A 14,987-nucleotide genomic window follows, 5' to 3' on the forward strand; every position below is an offset into this window, starting at 1 on the left:
AGGAGCGAGACCAAGGCTAAAGTGATTCACAATTCTGAGTATTGCCCACACTGAAGATTGAACCTTCAACCTCCAGAAGATTTTCGAGTTACAACTGAATTTTATCAATTTTATCAAGTACTTTATCCGTCAAACTATTTTTTTTTACACTTAAAGAAAAAATCACCGATCTTTGATGACATTTGCTGGGTCAAAGGTCACGAAAATTCTTTTAAAAAACAATTATAAAACTATGGGCAACGATAAAAAATTATTCAAAAGGGTTCATGTACCATAAAATTAAAGATTTGAAAAATCTCTTGAATTAAAGATGACCTTTCAAAGTTCTGTTATGTAAACGGTCGAACGAGGTTAATATTTAATGCAAGGTGGTTTAGTATTTGACCTTCGTTGAAGGTTACGAGCTTTGGAAGGGTGGGAGGTGGGGGTGAGAATACGATCGGGTGATACGATCCAAAATTGTTTCGATTGTTTCACATTTTCCATGTGAGACAATCTAAACTAATAGTAATTGTCTGTATTTTTGAGATGAGGTGTTTTCATTGATTGAGATTACTCTAACGCCTTCTTATCTATAATCCTAATTGTAAGTAAACGAACACAGTAAAAAATAGACGTTTAATAAGTTAGTGCTTTCTGATTTTGTGTCGCATTTAAAGTTTAATAGTTGCTTCTAACATATGTTCAAATGGAAAAGAATACAGTAAATTTAATAAATGCATGAATATAATAAAATAAATAAAAATAAATGGAAATAAATATAATTGATAAAATAAAATAACTAATTAAATTTCTGAATACATAAATTTAAGTGATTAAAGTAAATTGAAATACATCTTAATAAAATAAAATAATTAAACGTATGAATGCAATAAAATAAAATATAACTAAATAAATAACCCTAACCCTAACCCTAACCCGACTTCCTCATCTTGTTTGTTAATGTCACAACGTTTCGGCCGTTTTGCCCTCCGGCCTTCATCAGGTGTTTTGTATCGAACTGGGAAACCGTTTGTTAGGAGTCTCGAACCCAACCCTTTATTATTATTACGGGGGTACCGCGTTCGGACTCCAGCTAGGCTCTGGGACATAATTGCTGATTCTCTGTTTTGAATGTTACTTTTTTCACTGCCTTCATTCAGGATTGAACTCGGCACCTTTGGGTAACTGTAAACTTTGATACAACGTCTAGGACCACTCAGCCATATGTCACTTGGACAATTCTTAGTTGGTTTTTGTTAATGTTAAACCTATGTTGTTATTTGCTCAGTAGGTTGTTATGTCCGAGCATGTGAGCTGTTTAAGTTTTCTCACTTTCCAGTGGGTCCCTCTGTTTATTATTTTTACTTCATCCCATAGGAGGCGATGGTCCCCCCTCTCCATCCAGACATGGTTGGCTATACCCGATTTTTCCATCTCCCCTTTAGTTACCGCTTTTCGGTGTTCTTCCACCCTTACTTTAAGGGGGCAGCATGTTTCACCCTTGTAAACCTTTCTGCAACTGCATGGGATGGAGTATATGCAGTTTTTGGTTATGTTCTCCTCCATGCGGGGCTTCACTCGTACCAGGTGTTGTCTGAGTGTTGACTCGCTCTTGAATACCGTCCTGATGTTGTAGGGGGCACATATTCTCTGAATCTTTTCGGAGATGCCTCGTATGTATGGTAGGCAGACCGTTGGAGGTTTTTGGGTTTCATTCTCCTCTCTTATACTATTAACACGTCTGGTGGATGGTATGCTATCGGGGTAGTTGTTACGACGGAGGGTATTCTTCAACCTTACCATTTCTTGGTGGTATGTAATGGTGTCGCTACTTATTGTCTCTGCTCGATGTTGTAAGCAGCGTGCGATTCAATGTTTGATACTGTATGGGTGATGGGAGTTGAAGTTAAGGTATTGTCCAGTTCGATACAAAACACCTGATGAAGGCCAGAGGGCAAAACGGCCGAAACGTTGTGACATTAACAAACAAGATGAAGAAGTCAGTCCGACAATCTCAATCAATCTAAACTAAATAAAATGGTTGCATGTTGGGTTCTCAACCTTGTGCCATACACACAACAACCAAGAAATATTAAAGTTATCCACATCATAATATATTTTACTAGCAGGGAAACCCAACGGTGCCCAGGATTGAATGATGATCAACAAATGTTTCACGATGTGTGTGTATATATAACAAATTTAAAACTGTAAATTAAAAAATAATTTTTCCGCTATATTATTATATATATATACTAGCAGTTCAGCCCAGCTTTGCTCGGGCCGTATGTACTGTTCATAACTTTATGTGCATATATGTATATATATATATATATATATATATATAAGAAATGTAAAAATACCAGCGGTGGTTGACGTTATGTATATTTATTTTAACGCATTTTTAAAAGCGTATATATAGACATCGAACAACCCAACCTTCCCATACGCACACATATGTTTGCCCTTCCTGACATGGGTAGGATTCAAAAACTGTTCTCTTTTTCGTACGATCTGTGACTTTTTCTTTTCTTGCATTTTTACTTAATATCCTGAAGATGTCCTATGAAATAAGGACGAAACGTTGATTATTTTAATAATTTCATTCGGTTTTTCTATTTTTCTCAAAATATATATATATATATATATATATATATATATATATATACACACACATTTTGTACACATTTTTGTGAATTATTCCATGGATTTCTGCCTTTGGATTATTATGGACCATCTTCTTCCAATTACGGGATTTGCTTGGATTTTACTTGTGCAAATGGAAATTTTCGCTGTGTTTCACCTATGTACGCTTGTTGACAGCGAAAATTGAAATTAAGACTTAACGAACACAGAAAAGATATAAGGAATGGTAATGCCCTAAATGAACTCTTTTGCCATTGTGCAGAACACGATCACTCATTTAATTTATATCAAGTGTAAATCAGGGTAAATGTTTGTTTTTTTTTCACATGCCCCTTTTTCGTTAAGGGAATTTTCTTTCAAAAATGTTCTATTGTCAAGAGTGTTTTTATTCAAGAAGTCTGAAGAAATGTTGGTTGTGAAAATTTTCAAACGCCATAATGCTTGCAATTGTCGAACTGGTATGGAAACAATTGTAACTTAAAATGAAATACACTTTATGTTGCTATTAACACCTTTTTTGAAGCCTTGGTTTTGTTTATACAGTATATATATATATATATATATATATATATATATATTTTTTTTTTTTTTTAATTGGTTAAATTTAATTTTTTTTTTTTTTTTTAGAAACCGACTCCAATGCATTATCGAGAGACTGTTGTTCAGATGGAAATCCGACTGCAACGAGAGAGGGACGCGCAATTCAAAGAGCAGCAAAAGTTACGTAAACAGTCGCTACCTGTTGATAACGGACCAGCCACAGAGACGACCAATGTTAACAATCAAATTGTCGATGCCAATGACAATCCACCTCCCTTACATTCGATTGAAGTGTCGGAGTCCGTTCCAAGCATGGTTACACACTCTGAGGAAAAACCGTCGGGATACAAACACATCGGAGAGAGCAAAATTGCACGAGAATTGGAGGAAGCCAAGATACGAGAGGAAGATTTTCGGCTGCAGAGAAAGAAATCCATATCCGAGCTTCTTTCTGCACACGAAAACAGCCGAAAAAACAGTGTCGACGACTTGGAAGGGTCCGTAAAATCCTTGGAACTTGAGGAAAACACAATGAATGTATCGTCCAATAGTGACAGTGCTACTCCGCCATCGACTAGCAAATCATCAGCTTTTATAAATGAAACGCCAATTGAACGTGAGATCCGACTGTTCCGCGAAAGAGAGGCTGAACTACGCCGAGAGAAGGGTTACCCCACAAACGAGAAACCTGTCGCCCAGCAGAGCACTGAGGCCAAGACAGATGTTTCGCGGATATCGAAATATCATCCGAAAAAGAAGAATGACTTGAAAGGTGCTGCGATGAAGAAAATCGCAGCCAGCCGACTCCAGCAGGAAATCAAGCAGGAACGAAGCAGAGAGGAAACTCTCCGCGAGAGCGGGCGGATCAACACGACATCCGAACAGTGGGTCGGAGAAAACATGAAATACAAGGAGGTTTCCGAGGGTCCAGTGAAGCGAAATTTTGTCACTATGAAAAAGAATACGCCTGCAAAGGAGTTGCCCGAATCTCAGCTGGGAGAGACGGAGAGTTCTGCAAAAAGCATGAGCACCTCACAGAAACGAAACACGCCAAACTTTGTTATTCGGACACCAAAGATCTCGACAACATTCTCCTTTCAGGAAGCGAGGAGTAACGCCGGATCCATGATTGAACAGGAGTTGAAAGAAATGAGAGAAAGGGAGGAGGAACTCAAGTAAGTAATAGTTTTTTACCACTTATCAAGGCCCGAAGGCCACTCAAGGATAAGGATTAATGATTGTAAGGTGGTAGTGTAGTAATCGTTAATAGTGTAAGTTGGTACAACGTTATTATTTAATGGGACAGTTCAACAAGAATTTGTTTACATCAGACTTGCAAGATACCATATTGTAGGCAACCGGGAAGTAGACCAATGGAATAAGGTTCCACAGGCGGGCGATTCTAGAAAATAAGTTGTGTTCATGGAATCTGCGTTAAGATTTAGACACAGATAGAAAGTGGAAAAATTGTTGATAGTTGTTGTAACTGAGTGTTTTTTTTGTGAAAGTTTAGCAAGGGGGCACCATGGATTGGAGCTCAGACGAGCACTTGCCATGAAAATAACAATAGAGTAGAGCCAGGTTCGTAATGTCTCTTCTGCGGAAAAGAGGCTGCAGGGAAGAGAAAAGGGCATCACTTGCTAGGTTTGGAAGCCGATTTTGAAAAAAATAAAACAAAAAGAAACTGAAGGTTTTTTTTGTTTTATTGAAAATGCTGTCTCTGATAAGTTGTTTGGTGTTCAAAACGCCATTCAATGAAACAGGTGTAAAACAGAGTATTATGAAAAAATATATATCAACTATATATATATATATGGAAAAGAGTCTGCAGAGGAGAGAAAAGGGCATCACCTACTAGGTTTCGAAGCCGGTTTTGAAATTAAAAAAAAAAAGCCATTCAATGAAACACGTGTAAGACAGAGTATTAAAATATATATATATATAAACTATATATATATATATATATATATATATATGTGTGTATATATATATATATATATATATTTTAAAAGTTTATTTTTAAAATGTTGTTACTTTCAATGTATACCGTTTTTGTTTAACAGGTCTAGATTGTTATTTTAAAACCAGTCACCGTTAATTTTGAGTTAAGCTCAATGTATTTATTTAATAGGGACAGAGCATGTATAGTGCAAAATTTTGTTGAAAATCAAGACTCACGTTTTCTAGACTAGATATAATCCACAGGTGTTTGCACAGAAACAGATATTTAATTTCATGCACTAGAGCAGATTAGGGGAGAAAAAAATGCAAGGGAGGTAATCCTAGATAAAAAATGATACCACGAGAGTGACCTCCCCTGCATTGGGTAATATAATACGAATTCAATCACTAAGCAAAAAAACAATATTAAAATAAACATGCATAAATATAGGAATAAAATTATATAAAATTATATGATAATTGGAAAAAAACAAATAAGAAAAAAAAAGGGAAAATTTAAACAAAAATAAATAATGAATAAATAAAAAATAAAAATACGAAAGTACAGATTAAAACGAAAAACTATCTTTACATAACACCAAAAGATGGAGGAAGTGAGGAAGCATGACTGTGGAAATCTTTTTACCCGAATACAATGTCCAGCATGTTAAAAAAATATACCATTTGTTATAAAAATCTAATGGATAAACATCTGAAGAAGTTGTTGAGGACAGGATATTTTTACGGAAACATAAATCGTAAAATTGCCAACTCATTAATGAAACGGCTGTAATGGAAAAATGCAGGAAATAAACGAAGGTTATAAAAAAGAAAACAACTGTTTCATTAATGAGTTGGCAATTTTACGATTTATGTTTCCATATATATTATAATATGCACAAACGGAAGAATGGCTCCTCCACCAGAATCTCATCCTAAGGCATCATGGGTCACTACCCATGATGCCTTACAACAGATTTTGGGAAGAAAATAAATAAAGCTAGTGTCAGTTGGCAATTCCATTTGCCAGAGAGCTTGGCTCAAAGTTTGGTTTTGATAATTTATATTCTTGTAAATTTGTTGATTTTTTTATATATTTTTTGTGTATGTATTGATTAAAACCCCATTTTTTTTAAAACCCCATTTTTATTTATTTAACAAGAAAATACAACTTTGTTATATATGGGTCATAGGATTGCATTCATCTGCAAAAAAATCTAGCTAATTTGCATATTCTTTTAAACATTCATTTTAATAAATTCTCTATTACTCTTATGGTTCCTATAATTTATATTCCTATAAATTTTTTTTTTTTTTTTCAGATATTCTACATGATTTATATTTGCGTAAAAAATTTATAGTAAACACAAACTTCTTTCCATATATATTTATGTATGCATGTATATATTTGTTTCAAAATTTTGCCTATCGAACTCCTCTGTCAGTTTTTCGTTTACATGCATGAAACTTAATAAATAGGGTATTCGAACTCATGCAAAACTTTATATTTGGATTTTAGCCAGAGTAGATTGGTGTGAAAATTTTAAATTTTGAACTACTACATTACAAATATGCATGCATAACGTAATAGCTATTGGTTCATGTTTTAATTTTTAGCCTTGCGGCAAACATGTCTTCATAGTTCTGCATTAACGTCAAAAGAAAAATTAAATCATAAGCTAAACGTTTTGGTTTTGATTCTCGGTGTGGCGCAAAAGTCATTTTTTTAATTTTTACTTTTTAAATCATTACTATATATTGGGTTCAATATGATATATATATATATATATATATATATATATATATATATATATATATATATATATATATATAATAAACATCCATATGAATACTTTGACCTTAGTTGCTGATTTCAAAAGGCGAAGAATTAAAAGATACACCTGCCTATACTTTTAATGCTAGCTTTATTTATGGTGGCTTTTACATATATCAAAAACCCTTCCCAATACTTTGCTGATGAGGAAACTTTATTTGTTAAAAATACTATATGTGAAAATTATTGTCCGTGGCTTAATGTCTACCACAATAAAAACATTGTTTTCCGAAACGATCGTACAAATTATTGATTTTGTTGTTGTTCCTTCTTGTGAAACGGATTTTTAATTTAATTCTAATTTGAATTTTAAATTATTAATCACATTACTGAATATTAAATTAGCTCTAGGATATTTACCTATCGAGCTTATTATATATCTAAATTACAACGAGCACTTTTTCTTTGCCCTGTATTTTAATTAAATTAGTAATTTTAATATTACATTAAAATACACTCTGCTCTTTAGACTATTGTTCTAATCTCCTTTAAATTTATATATATATATATATTATGTAAAAAGGCAAAATGGCGCACGCGTTTTTGCATGCCCAAGAAAGGCTTTTTTTCAGGGAGGGGGGGGGCTCTCAAAAGGGTTACTATTTTTTTAGAACTTTTTATATCCTCCCTAGATTATAATACCTACGATTTGCGAACGGAAGTCGTCTCTACATTTCTTTACATTGACTTTTTAAAAATTCACGCTATTCTGTCCTTTTGTGTGTTTGTTCATCTTTTTTGTATAAATAAAACGAAAATCATCGAAGCAAAGACTTTCGTGCCAGGACATCTTGAAAGCAATTAGCTTTAATCAATGTGGGGGGAAAGCCAACCTTCATTTCTGCCTGCGTGATTCTTAATTTATTTGTGCAAGTCAATATTTTGAATGACATCGCTTAATTTGAACACTTTTCACTTCCTGTCGCGTTATAGCATAGCGGTAAGATGTCAGGTTGACTCGTTCGCTGTGCATTCATGGGGGACCATGCATGCTTCACTTATTATATTGTTATACATTGAAGTTACATTTTAATAAGGAACTTTTTCTTTTTTTACAAGGAGGTCACCACTTATCAAGGCCCAGAAGCCACTCGTGGGTAAGGGTTATTGTGTGTACAGTAATCAATGGGATAGTGTCATAGTAATCGTTAGTATTGGAGATTTGATAAAGTGTCTTACTTAAGGGGGTGGTTCATCAGGAATTTGTTTATGTTGGACTTGAAGACATCCAAGTTGAAGTCAGGAGGGAAACAAGCAAGCGGTAGAGACTTCCACAGGCGTGCAGTTTCTGATTCATTTTATTACCTCAATTATTTAATATTTACCTACTTTTTCTATTTTTCTTGCGATACCAAGACATGACTGACAAAACAGTTGGGAGGAAAAAAGTTTCGAAAGTGAAACAGGAAAAAAAAAAATTTTATTATTGAAATCCTTTGAGATGAGTAATTTGTATATTTATTTTTTTGTGGACTGTTATCCTCATCAATAACAACTATGATGAGGATAACAGTTCACAAATAAATAAAGAAAAGAAAAACGATATTACTCATAGACCGGTGCAATTCTTTCTTTTTCTTTCTCCAAGTTTTCTTTCGGTTTGGTTTGTTGTTTCTTTCTTTCTTTGCAACTGCATTCTTTTTCATGGTAACCTTCAATCATTTTGGACCCTTTTTGTGCAAAAGGCCTGATCATCACAGCACCAAATAATCCATACGTAACGCGGTAGTTACATTTTAACACAAACATTATGCATGAAAATCTTACAAAGAAACAAAGGAAAAAAATTCAACACAAGTTTTTTTCAGTTGAAAGAAAAGGCATTTATTTGTTTTCACACCAAACCGCCTGACATGTATTTTCCAAGCCAGTGACAATATAGTCGCATTTCTGCATCTTATTTAAAAGTTTCTGACCTGCCGCCATGTAATTAAAAAAAAAAAAAAAAGATCTGCTGTGTCGACACTTAAAAGTCTGTTGCCGCCATGTGCTTTTTTTTCCTCTTCTTTTCTCTTTCCTCTTCCTCCAATTCTTATGTCACATTTATATATATATATATATATATATATATATATATATATATATATATATATACATACACACACATACATACATTTATTTCTGTGACGTTATGCTTGCCCCATGCTCGGTCATTTGCATTTGTGTCGGTGACTTCATTATAATACAAGTCTACTCAAGGGTAGGTATGGGCTAAGAATTAGGAAATGCAGAAACAATTAGATAGCTCTAGATGATCAAACTCCCTTCTATTAAGCTGATGATATATTTGCAGCATTCTGAGAGACTGGTCTTAATTCATATGCTTTATAAGTAATCATTACGTTTTAACTCGAACCTGACGTTATTTATGATAGTCTCACAAAGAAACAAAGGAAAGAAATTCAAGTTTTTTTGTTTTTTTTTTCAGTTGAAATAAAAAGGCATATATTGCTTGTCGTTTCCATCCTGAGCTGCCTGACACGTATTTTCCAAGCCAGCGACAATATGGTTACATTCCAATTTTCCTCTTGGGGTCAATTAACAGTTTCTTAATCTGTAACTATAACCAGCTGTTATGTCTGTAATTTGTTTCCCCGTATACAGTTGTTCGAAAATTACATTTAAAAGTTTAGAGGATAAATGAGTATTGCATCTTATGAGGTGCCTTAAATAAGTTTCCAGACTCTTTTCAATAGACATGAAACTCTAGTTCCTCTCGAAGTAATCTCCTCCGGCTGCAATGCATTTGTTGTGCGGTTCCAACAACTTCTGCAAGGCCCCATGGAAGTCCTCTTGTGTGAGCATGTCAATGACCCTCGTCACAGCCTCTTTCATCTCCTCAATTGTCTCATAACGACAGCCTCTAAAGTTTTCCTTGAGCTTAGGGAATAACCAAAAGTCACAGGGAACAAGGTCTAGACTATTGGGAGGGTGAGGAACTGTCTTGATACCCATCTTGGTCAAATAGTCTGTGACAAGGATGGAGTTGTGGACAGGTGCATTTGTGCAAATCTTCTGTATCTTCAGTTCCTCACGAATAATTGTGAGTACAGTTCCCACACTGACATCAAACTGTACACTTAGTCTCTATAGACACACGACGGTCCTTATCCATGAAATTCTTTATTTGGCCAATCAACTCTGGTATGACGTCACACTCGCGCTATGGCTTGATCATTTGCATACATGTTGATGGCTTCGTTGCACAAAGTGTGATCCGATGTCTTGCTTCAATGGTCGACTGCTAACCTTTAATTGATTGTTAGTTTGATTGTTTGAATTCGTGTACGTTTTCGTTTTAATTTCGACTGAAAAATGATTTTTTATTTATTTATTTTTTTATCTTTTTAGGAAACAGAGAGAACATCTTCAGAACCAAGCGAACAACAATGAAAATCCTGAATAAAAAAAAAAAAGACCAAAATTGATATAGATTTTTTTAACAAGAAACATTTTTTTTTAATATATATATATATATGAAAGAAAGAAAAGAGTGAAACTCAGGAAGAGATATCAGCAAATTTTATCTCTTGTGTGCATCCGTAAAAAAAGTTTTTTATTGTTTGTTTGTTTTTTTTTTGTTTTTTTTTGTTTGTTTTTTTCCGAGTAATCGCTGGCCAAATTTCTATGATGTTTCTGTTGCTTTTTTTTTTCCATTATTTTTCTTTTTTTTTTTTTTTTTTTTAATTTTTAACTTACAATTTTGCGGACGTGTATAATGCACACCCCCTTATATATATATATATATTTTTTTTTTCAATTTATTATCAATTGATTATTATCAAAAAGCAAAAAAAGAAAAGTCAATATTTAGACATTTGAAAGGGGTCTTCAATTTTTTATTACAACGTTCGGTACTTATATAGTTTAAGACATAAAAAAAATGAAAATATTGAAAAAAAAAAAAAAAAAGAAAGATATTGTATATCCGTTATGGAATTAAGTTCTCCGAAAAAAAAATTCATTTAATTTGATCAAATAGGGTTTTTTTTTTTTTTTGTGTGTGTGTGTGTGTGTGTGTTTTTTGTTTTTTGTTTTTTTCACGGTGAAAAAACAATTTTTTATAACAGCGAGCTGAAGGTAGCCATGTTTGAATACAGAAAGAAAAAAGCTATTATTTAACATGGTGAGGGAGGTGTCGGCGCGTTAGACTGAGTTATCTCCTCGTGGTGTCTCCTCCCTTCCTCGTGGTCTAAAAATTCAAACATGGCTACCTTTTCGCTGTAAAAAAAAAAAAAAAAATAGAAAACTACTTCATCAAATTAAGTGAAATTTTTTTTTCGGTGATCTTCGTTAATGAATGAGAACTTCATTCCAAAAAGAAAACTTTTTTTTATTATTCAATATTTTCATTTTTTTTTTTTTTTTTTTTTTTTTTTTTTCAATGTCTTGATTAAACTGTGCAAGTACCGAAAGTTGTAATAACTCGATCCCCACATATTGGAAAAACTTGACAAGAACACATCACGTGGGAGTTTTTATTTTTATTATTTTTGAAAAGAGCAAGTGGTTTTTGGTTGGTTTTTTTTCTTTTTTTTTCTTATTCTTTTTGCGAGCGGGAGTCGCCATTTGGGTCTGCGCAAAAAAGTTTTTTTTTAGCGGGGGGGGGGGTCATTTTTATTTCTCGCTTTTTTTAGGGGGGGGGTCGTACCTACCTTTTTTGCTCTCATTCATAATTTTGGCGGTTTTCTCGTCTAGAGTTTCCAATATGAGGGATCGATTTACTAGAAAGTTTTAATTAAAAACTGAACACCCCTTAAAAATGTTTAAATATTGATTTTTTGGGGATTTTTTTTTTCCAGTAGATGAGTGTCCAATCGATAATAATCCATTGAAAAATTGCAAAAAAAATTAAAGAAAAAAAATAACGAAAAGGAAAAAAATATATAAAGGGGGTTGTGCATTTAGTGTACACCATCCGCCCTTTTTAATTTTTTCATTTTATCTGATATATTATTTTTTTATTTAAAAATTTTATATTTAAAAAAAAAATTATCTCACGAGTCACAATTTATTTTATTTTTTTTTATTTGTAACTTCATTTTTAATTTTTACTTTTAAATTATTTTTTTATTTAAAAAATTATTTTATATGAATTTTTCATTTTATACGTCTTTATTTAATTTTTATTTTTAAGTTATTTTTTATTTTAATTTTTTTTTAATTTGCTATTTTTTACTTAACTAATTAATCATCGCTTATCAAGACCATAAGTAGCTCGAGGATATCGTTAATTTTAAAGACGTATACATATCTATTAGTGGGGATCGTAAAAATGATTTGTTTATTCAGGTGGGTACTTGCAGTTTATATTATATCGTCACGGAAGGAAGATTGCATATTCCAAAAATCACAAAAAATTGATCAAGTAACGTTTTTTGTTTGCTTTTTTTTTTTTTTTTTTTTTTTTTTTTTTTTTTTTTTTTTGCGAATAAAAAATTTGCCGTTTTTTACTAATAAGTGAAGACTGACGCCATTTTAATATTTTTCAACTTTTGTTTTCAACTTAAAATGATCCTTCTACACTATTGCTTTCATATATGAGCTTACTTGGCCTTCGGGACAAGATCAAAGTGTTGCACTTCAGATGCTGCACTTCTATTTCTTGTTCTCTTTCGGTGGAGGAGAAATCCTTCACGACTGAGACAATTTTTATTTTTGTACCTTATCTCCACGTTAAAAAAACGACCCTGGTGTCTAACTCTGTCTCGTGGGGAGGCATAGTAAATAGGTACACTATTGCTTTCATTATTTGAAATTTTTCGGTACTTGTACAGTTTAATGAAGACATTAAAAAATGAAAATATCGAAAAAAAAAAAAAAAGGTTATATTGTACGTATCCGTTTTGAACTGAAGATCTCCAAAAAAAAAATTTCACTTAATTTGATTGAGTTTTTTTTTTTTTTTTTTTTTTTTTTTTTTTTTACAGCGGAAAACCACGTTTTTATGACAGCGCGTTCAAGGCAGACATCTTGGAATTTTTCTTAATTTTTGTTTGGAGTTTATAAACGCCACGGGGAGATAACTCCAGTTAAAGCGCCGACACTCCCTTCCCATCTTTAATACTAGCTTTTCTTCCTAAAAATCGAACCTTTTGCTTGGTATCATAACAAATTGATTTTTCGCTGTAAAATAAAAACTACTTGATGAAATTAAGTGAAAAAATTTTTTCGGAGAACTTCGTTCCATAACGAATACGTACAATATAACCTTTTTTTTTGTGATATTTTCATTTTTTAATGTCTTGATTAAACTGTACAAGTACCGAAATTTTTCTAATAACAAATAAGAAAAATACACGTTATATTAACAAATTATTGTCCGGTTTTAAATTGTATGTTTCTGTTGTCTTTCCGATATTATCACCCCCCCATCCCAAAAAATCGGTTATCTGCCCTTGATTTTGCTATGGCTGCTAACCCCCCCCCCCCCCAATTCTATGGACACGGAGTAAAATATCGACACTGAGTAAATTTGATTTTTTTTTAAACAAAAAAAAGACTACTTGATCAAATTACGTGATTTTTGGAATATGACATCTTCGTTCTGTAACGAGTACGTACATCATACAGCCTTTTCTGTATTTTCCTTACTTTTAATTGCCGCCATAAGTGCCAATCTGAACAGTTTTATGTTTGCCATTACAGCGACATCAGATGAAATTAAAAAAAATTTTTTTAATTATTTATTTAGGCTTGCATCTTCAGTGATCGGGCCATGGGGTGGAGGATGATCTGCTGTATATTTTGCCATACTTAAAAATATTTCGATTCTATCAATGTCTGGCGCGAACGCAGACCCCACCAGATTATTGTACTACCTTTGTTCAAACTGAAATATACTTATCTAAGTACCCTGATTAATGTAGCTGCTCAAAAAAGAGACCCCCCCCCCAGCCGTCATACACATATCTCCATCATTGCATCTGCCTTTTAAAATGTGGGGTGAAGGGTGATGTACGTGCTAACAAAAATATATATTAAAAAGGCTAGCGGGACCCATGAAAATTCCAGTTATATCCGTCATCTGCTGTATATTGTTGCCGTGCTTAAAAATATTTCCATTCTGTTGGACAATGGACATCCGGTGCGAACGCAGCCCCCCCTCCCACACACACACTCTTGATCACCTTTATTCAAACTGAAACGTATTTATCTAACATATTTTTTTAATCAGATATAATTCCAAAAACCCGTCAAAGTTTGTGACATATTTCCGTTTTATGGATGTCCGGCGCAAATGTAGAGGCCACAATATTATTGTACTTTCTCTGAAAAGAACAGATACTACACTGTAATCCTAGCCAAGAAAAAAATTTTTTCTTTAAGTTTCACGTTTGACACAAAAGCAACATCAGATTTTTTTTCTCATTTTTTTTTTTTTTTTTTTTTTTTTTTTTTTTAAGGGATAGTGAACGATTGTTTTTAATTTTTTTTAAATAGTATCTTTTTATGGATGTCCGGCACAAATGTAAACCCCATGATATTGTCACCTTTGAGCAGATCAGGTACTACAGTTTAATCCTATTTGGAAGCCAAGAAAGCATTTTTTTTTTAATTAGTTACATGTTCTACACAATAGCGACATCAGATGAAAAAAAAAATTTTTTTATTTTCTTTATTTTTTTATTTTTATTTTCTTTATTTATTTTTTTATTTTTATTTTCGTTATTTATTTTTTAAGCATCACCTCTTCGTCGATAAAGCGATCACATCTTTAAAAAATGAAAAGTAGGTAATGGATGATAACGTACGTCCGAACAAGAAATGATTCTATAATTATGAAGATGAAAAAAAAAAAAAAAAAAAAAAAAAATCAGTGGTTGCATAGATGGCTACCCTTGTCCGATTCCAATATCTGCATGCAATCCTTGGAGAAATCACAAAAGATATGTTGGTTTTTTTTTTTGGTTTGTATGAAAATTAGAGGTCAATGGTCAGAGCTGACAACCTGGTGGTTTGCGATTTATTTTTTTTAAATCGCATCTTGTTTAATTTATAATCAGTGCCTTGTTCTAATTCAGCTTTATTATTTTAAACCCCA

General features: G+C 32.8%; 1 protein-coding gene across 1 annotated transcript in view; it reads left to right on the forward strand.

The window, feature by feature from the left end:
- Window positions 1-10,507, forward strand: part of LOC145267010 (uncharacterized) — a 173,625-nt gene extending 163,118 nt beyond the window's left edge. Inside the window, exons 3-4 of the mRNA XM_080122910.1 lie at window positions 3,256-4,343; window positions 10,295-10,507. Coding sequence (XP_079979036.1) covers window positions 3,256-4,343; window positions 10,295-10,349 — 1,143 coding nt within the window. The 3' untranslated portion in view covers window positions 10,350-10,507. The remainder of the gene's footprint in view (window positions 1-3,255; window positions 4,344-10,294) is intronic.
- The last annotated feature ends 4,480 nt before the right edge of the window (window positions 10,508-14,987 follow it).

Source organism: Euprymna scolopes, chromosome 42 (genome assembly GCF_053919585.1).
Source record: "Euprymna scolopes isolate OS-2025 chromosome 42, ASM5391958v1, whole genome shotgun sequence".
NCBI lineage: Eukaryota > Metazoa > Mollusca > Cephalopoda > Sepiida > Sepiolidae > Euprymna > Euprymna scolopes.